This window comes from Montipora capricornis, chromosome 1 (assembly GCF_036669925.1).
Source record: "Montipora capricornis isolate CH-2021 chromosome 1, ASM3666992v2, whole genome shotgun sequence".
NCBI lineage: Eukaryota > Metazoa > Cnidaria > Anthozoa > Scleractinia > Acroporidae > Montipora > Montipora capricornis.
This window is the reverse complement of record NC_090883.1, coordinates 30,282,377-30,289,876: the sequence shown is the minus strand read 5'-3', so window position 1 is coordinate 30,289,876 and position 7,500 is coordinate 30,282,377. Positions and strand designations below refer to the sequence as shown.

Genomic DNA, 7,500 nt, shown 5'->3' with positions numbered 1-7,500 from the left:
TTGTCTCCAGTCCAAGTTTCTTCTTCATTTCATCTGTCACAAGGTATCGTTCTGCCACTTTACTGAGGTGACCAGAGAGATAATCATTCCACAGATGCTCAAGACTTTTTAAGGTTGGGCACTCCACAATGATTTCAAGAGAGCCCATGTTGACAGCCACTAAGGATACATCGTAAGCTTTGTGGATAAAATCAGTCAAGGCGCTCACTCCTTTCCGTTTATTTGAGGAATAGTCACGGGATTTCACAAAACTTTTGACTTGGGTTTCTAGAATATTATAGACTTCTTCCTCTTGTTCTTCGTTTAGGTCTGATACACTGATTAGGAGCTTAATAAGGGTGTCTGAAATGAGATTAGACCTTGTAAATTCACGGTGATCAAAATTAATGATATTCATGGTAGGACAAAATTAATTTCTTTACAGTAGGCCAAAAGTCCATTAAAACTCTGTTTAATCACACACTAAAAGGGAAAGTAAATTCAAATGACTGAGCTCAAAAGTCCTTTAATGTACACGATTTTCTGTAGTTCTAGCGTCGTAATATTACATTGACCATCAACAGATGCAATCCCTCACTCAGTCCATCGGGAATGAGGGCTGATTCTCTTACACAGAAAGTAAATTGTTATTTGGGTTATTCCAACAGCAAGTGATCAAGCTTGAAGTACACAATATCTTTTACTAGTGATGTCTTATTAACTCAGAAGGAAAGATTATCAGATTAATAGAATCCTATTTATTCAACCTAAGTTGAAATACCCCACCCGTCATCACTGCTTTAATCAAGGATTCTCGATTTTCTTAGTACTTAAACAAAAGTATGTACTCATAAAGTGCTACTATGATCAAATTTTTATCCCTTGAATTATTAGGTTTATCACATAGAATTCTAGGAAAGATTAAAAAAGCTGTTTACCATTTGGAAATATCTGCATTGGTTCCAGAGATATTTACGTTTGAAAAATGTGTAAAATTAATATGCAAATGAGATGATTGATGACGTCATTCACTCAACCCAATATAACATCAAGTACAATGTATGTACAGAGCTATCTCGGTCAATTTGCTGCTGAGACCATTGAAACTTAGTAGCTATAAAGAAATTGGTTCCCATGGCAACTCACTCTTTTCCAGTCCCCTCCAATCTGATTTCAATATTTTTGGTGATCCTAACCCAGAAAAACATTTAAGAAGGCCACAAACTTGACCTAAAATATTTATATGCGTAGATCCTGCAGATGAGACACCATTGGCAAATATCAAAATAGAACGCCAAAGGTGGCCAGCAAAACTTTTAACATCAGGGAGGTCTGGAACCCAGTTTGTTGCCATAGTAACAAACTGGTATGCTCATATTGTGGAGCACATCTTCTAGAACCTCACTGCAAAGAATCAAGCATTTCTGATACAAATTGGCTGAGATATCTTTTTCATCCTAGTTGATGAATATTTGGTTATTAATAAGTTTATGACATCATCACTTGACTAATTTGCATATTAGGGTAATTCCACAATATTTTGCATGCCACAGAGGGGACATCTCAGAAAACAATACCATAAATAGCTCCTTTTGCCAAATTTAGTTTAGTTCACTGTGGACTTGTAATGATTAAATAACTGATGACTCTTCTTTATCAAATCCTTTCAAAATTATTTCTGTCACATCTGGCAAGATTTAGTCCTTTATTCAATCTGTCACGGAGGGGACCAGAAAACCAAAGAAAATTGAAATTTAAAAACTAGGCTAAAAATCCTGTGAATGTAAACCAGCAGCAACAACACTTAAGTGCACATTTGATTTTTATGTTAATCAACAATTAAACTGCATTGATGGAAAAGACATTCTTGCTCTCTGATACAGCACAGATAATAATGGATGATGACAGTTATTGTCACAGAGGGGACTGTCACGGAGGGTACCTCTTGTCTAATAGATAGCGGTCATTAATAGCCACCCTGCAATCTTCTCTGTAGCAAAGTGTTTAAGTAAAACAATGATACTAGACTTGTCTGGTGTTATAACCAAAACCTCCTTGAGATGTATTATATATACATGTATCTGTAAAAATGTTGCACACTCTTTTAATAATGCATTCCTTCTCAAACAGGGTCACTTTCTGATTATTTTTGTTTTATTTTATTTAGAAATATTAGGTTCTGACAAGCTAGGCAATTGAAAAAGACACTGTACTGTAAAAGGCTCATTAAGACCTTGTCCTAACAAAAACAAGACACTTTCCAATCTGCAACTTCCATGAAGTCTTATAAAGTCTTGTATAATCTGAAAAATACAAACAGCTCAGATACATCAATAATTTAAGTGTCTCTCTCTCAACAATGACTGAACACAGAATTGAGGTGATAATTTTTTTTCCTGAAAGTATTGACCTCATTTATGCATACATGTACAGATGTAACTACCAGTACAATCATGTAAGATGATTTTGAATGTAAGTTGTTCATTGAATGAAAGTGCTGTACATCAAAAAAGGCAAGAACAACTTCTGAACATAACTTGCAATACAGTCAATTGTATATGATGTACACTGTTCTATGAAAGCAAATGTCAGTGTACATTTTACCATGCTAGTAAAATATAAACTTATGGACCTATGCAGATCTTCCATGTTGTTTACAAACATGACTTGTATGAATGGTGTAGTTTTACTAGCAATGGCTAATGTGATAAAATTTTGTACAAGATTACTTCCAGCATATTTTTCAGAGTTTCGTGTTACCACTCATCCAAGTTTCTTTATTAGCATGCACTGCTTAAAGTTTGTGCTGCTTTCTAATGAAAAGGTGCACTTTCTCAACTTCACGCTGAGTTGAAATAGTAAAAGGCTGATTGCCCACAAGTAAGACAGGACCATAAAAAATGCAACTACAGTGTACCCTGTCCACATCATCAGTTCTTGGCCAGTCATAGGTGGTGGAGCCTTTGCTGTGCAAGAATTTAACTTCAACAAAGCTGTCAACTGCGTAATACCTCCCTACCTGAACTCCATGATACTTACAAATGCATACTTCATGGTCAAATGCAGATGATGGTATGACCTGCCATGGGGTGGCCGGAGTTCTGCAAACTTGGATTTGCCAATCTGAACATTGCTTTCTTCCTTGAAAAGCTCATGCACTTCTCCAATTTTAAACAATAGCAACCTCTTTTGCCTGTGTTCCCTTTTACCATCAACTAGTTTGACAGACACATAATCTTTCTTCCCTGGAAGCATTCTGCTGATGTCCTCTCTTAAATAGAAATTCTGCACCTGTTGTATCTCATCATCAGTGAGAGCATCACATCTTTTCTTTCTGTCCTTGCTGTACTCTTTTCTTCGCTTAAAGTTGTTGCCACACAAATCAACGACCGCCTTCCGTTTTCTTGGACAATCGTTGCTAACACTTGCACTTTTCTTTCAGGGCATTTTAGCAGGTGCTTCTTTGCTCTACTGAGTGCTTTTCCAAACGTCTGAGGGCTTACTTGACTACAAGTTTTGCCTGTTTTCTTGATCAAGTCTGATATTTTTTTTCCTTTGCCTTCTTTTCTTCTCTCTTTCCTTGGCTCTCAAAACTTCAGGCTGATTGGCTTTCTTCTTCAAATAATCCTTTTTCTTCCTTTCTCTGTCCTTCTTTTTAACCACCTCATACTTTTCTTCATTTTCCCTCAGTCTTTCCCTGTACAGTATTTCTTTGTCCTCTCTTTGCTTGAACTCATTTTGAACTACTCAACAACTGCTCTTTATTACGAATAATTCATGAGAACTTAATAAATCCAATATTTCCACTGATTAACTGCACATTTTGGCTAAGTTAAGTATTATTGTTCTTTATGTGAGGACATTATGGATGATTAAAACAGTTTATCTTCAATAGCAGTAATTTCTCTTTCAAAATAATAATTCTTCCTCCAAGAAATATATGTCCGTTCTGGACAGTAAAGTCCCTTCCGTGTCAAAAAAGTCCCCTCTGTGACAAAAAGATCCCCTCCGTGACAATTTTTTGTTCACAAAAAATGTCCCCTCTGTGACAGAACAGTCCCCTCTGTGACACAAAGTCCCCTCTGTGACAAAAAGATCACCTCCGTGACATTGAAAGTTTTCACACCTATCCTAAGAAAAGAGAAATAGAAGAACTCCTCCACACCTTGTAAGTTTGTCAGCCCATACTTCAACTGTTAACGGAATTTTGTACAATTATTACCAATTGCTTTGAAGAGATAATAATTTTTATCCCTATTTTTGTCACAGAGGGGACAATTCAATTTTGGACATAGGCTTTGATCTCTTTCTTCAGACAAAATCAGGGAGAAATCATTAACTTAAACAGTCTAAGTAAATAAGTAAATGTCCTGACAGTTTTTACTAGATTTCCTCTCAAGATAGATTTCCCATGGTCATTTGTGCATGTCCCCTCTGTGACGGCCAAACAGGCTGAATTGATTAATTAATGATAATTTATGCCATGAAATCATTCCGCTGACAACCAAAAAGTACAATTTCATAACAATCTATGTATAATGAGTCTAGATATACAGTTATACTGTCCTTTAAGTGAATGCTAATTTTTACAAGTGTATGTCTCAATTACCGTGGAATTACCCATTAAAAGGATAAACTTGAATATCTCTGGAACAAAAAGAGATATTTGAAAATAGTAAACAGCATTCTTCTACTCATGCCGAATACATGTTTATGCCTAAAAATGGCTTAGATAGGAAAGATGCGAAGTTCGTCATAGTAGCACTATAAGGAAATGACAAATTAAACTAACCTAATTTCATGTCTACTGTCGCCGTGCCTATTACTCTCTAGCTGCTCAAAATGTGTTATAGCTGGCAAGAACTAAATCTATGGAAGTTTCAAGCATTATATATTATAAAATATCTGATACTTTTCTGTTCAAAGTTTTGCAAATATGGTCGGAAATTAGCTTCAATGTTAACATACATTGTAACTTCGGTCAATGAATCTCTAAATAAAGTGGGAAATAGTCCAATTTATTATAAATTAAAGGTGGGCTACGAAAGGGGTATGTGAAGTTAGACACTTGATAAAAGATGAAAACAGTTTTCTTTCCTCAGCTGAGTTCAGGGAGTGCTTCAACATAAAAATAAATTATCTTACTTTTATGGCATCATAGCTGCAATAAAGCCCCAAAGAAAACTCTTACGTGGAAATGACATTCCATCAGATACCAATGAAGACGACACTTTTGCCGTTAAATTCTTTCAAGCCAGTAAGCCAAATAAACTTGTGTATAACAAACTCATCAGTTTAAAGGGAACCTCCACTAAAGCAACAAAATAACTTTAAACCACAGAACATAATGTTTACAATTGAAATTGCTCAAACTTTTTCCAATGAAGCGTTAGTATTCGAGAACAATAAATTTCAAAAACGCTTATTTTGGCTCTCAAATTTACCGGGCGCCCCCATCTTGAATAATTGTGACGTGTCATGGTTGCCCTCTTGTTCCAGAACAATCGATCTTTGTGTCAGAACAATAAGGCAACCATGACACGTCGCAAATGCCAAAACAAGCGTTTTTGAAATTCATTTTTTTTACGGATACAAAAACTTTCATTGGAAAAAGTTTGAACAATTTTAATTGTTAACATTATGTTGTGTGGTTTGAAGTTATTTTCTTATTTTAGTGGAGGTTCCCTTTAGAGCAGACTAGCCCCAGCGGAGGCCAAAACAAAATTATGGATCGTAGATTGCAACCTGGAATTCCCTGAGTCGATAAACTGGAATGCGGTTTATGAAACCCCTTTCTGTTGTACAAAAGCCTCCAAACTAATTGTCTTCCAGTTTAAACTTCTTAGCAACAAGCGACTATCTTGAGTTCACAAATTGGGCTATTTTCTTACAACATTTTTGTGATCTAGAATATGACGAAAAGAAAAAACCTAAACCTCTCAAAAATTGACAGTCTTGGTACAATTGGAAACCTAGCCAATTACATTATATAAATTGTTGTAGCATAAGAAGAGTGCTTGGAAGCTATGTATGTTATGTGTATGTTATCTCTTCGCAGGTATTTTAATGTACGTAGGGTTTTAATGTGAACTTAACATAACTGCAAATTATTGCTCCTTCTGCCCATCACTAAAATGCTTCTATGTATTGCAGGGGGCTTAGCTTGCTGCTAGATGGCAAACTTTGTGGGGAATGACTGACCATACATCGGTACAAGTGCATTGGCAGAAAGGAAATTGGCAAAGGGAGAACTCCTCTGTCAGCTAGCTCACACTGGCACTGTCAAAATACTTCTCCTACCTCCAAATTCATGCAAAGAACGTTCCTCTCTAGATGTCACTGCAGGCTTTGATTTTTGCCTTATCTCATTTGCATCCATTCCTGTAAAGACCAAATAATACGTAAATTTATAAAGTTCTAATTGTGGAAAAAATAATCCTTTCTGCTGATTTAAAAGTCCTAGCAAATGGGCATTTCCTTTTTAGATATGAATTAACCATTTTGCTGCAAGGTCTATCACTTTCATACAAAACTGATGTCCACTTTTAGCAAGGTTCTGCCACCTTCTTTTATACCTGCATGATAATCAATTGATGTTGAGAATGTAAGTTAGAGAGGTCCACTCCTTTTAATCCATGCAACACCATTCTGTTTTGTTAAAATCCTAAATGATTACTTATTTTAAAAAAGTACTTTTACCTGTTTATGGCAGCATTCACTGTTAATGAATGTGGTCAGTTTCCTGTTACCCTTTTAGGAAATGTTGAAAGATATTCAACTTTTAATGTACATCTCAGTGTAAATACATGTACATGTACGGAAAGCCACAGTTTGCTTTGCCTTGTGCAAAGTACCATGTTTATATCAGACAACAAGTGGTAATTAGCATTAATAAAATAATTTAATTTCTAGCCAAGATTAGTCTACAGCTAAAACAGGAATAAACTAGCAGAAGAAAGGAAAGGTTATTATGCCTTCCAAACAGTTAACGTGAAGTTAATGTAATATCTGGTAGTTGTAAAAACGAATCCTGATATGCCGACCAGTCCTGTCACTTACAGCATATTATTCTTCCACTAATTAAAAATAGTAAATTTAATTCAAGCAGTATCCCATTGAAGTCTAATATTTTTTTGTGACAATTTAACGTACTGTACCACAATAAATCATTACAAATGACAGACGCTCTTGATACTAATTGTCTCATTATTAGGGTGTGAAATCAGTTAGTGACAGTGATCATTCAGTCAAGTTGTGATCTCTTCACACTGAATTTGATACTACAAGTGTAGACTGCTGCTGTCCATTCAGAGGCAATAAAAAAGTATTGTTGACCTGCCTGTTTCTGCCACAACTCAACCATCAATTCTCCCCTGAGTTCTTTAAGCTTGCTTGCACAATGCAAACAAGCAACTTGACTGACTGTGAAGGAACTACTGGTCAGTCTACTCCTAACAAGTTGCACTAGTATTTTCCCTGGCAGATTATAGTCAACCATCATTTTGTCTTAATTCTCTTTCA

General features: G+C 35.7%; 2 protein-coding genes across 3 annotated transcripts in view; one reads left to right on the top strand and one right to left on the bottom strand.

Moving 5' to 3' along the window:
* The window catches only part of LOC138038315 (striated muscle preferentially expressed protein kinase-like), a 390,347-nt gene that overhangs the window by 70,881 nt on the left and 311,966 nt on the right, over positions 1 to 7,500 (top strand). The window lies entirely within an intron of this gene.
* The window catches only part of LOC138038278 (uncharacterized), a 26,010-nt gene that overhangs the window by 10,381 nt on the left and 8,129 nt on the right, over positions 1 to 7,500 (bottom strand). For both annotated transcript variants that reach the window (XM_068884072.1, XM_068884078.1), the window contains exons 5-6: positions 6,280 to 6,360; positions 1 to 342 (exon numbers count right to left, since the gene is read on the bottom strand). The exon at positions 1 to 342 is cut by the window's left edge and continues 69 nt beyond it. In XM_068884072.1, coding sequence (XP_068740173.1) covers positions 1 to 342; positions 6,280 to 6,360 — 423 coding nt within the window. The remainder of the gene's footprint in view (positions 343 to 6,279; positions 6,361 to 7,500) is intronic.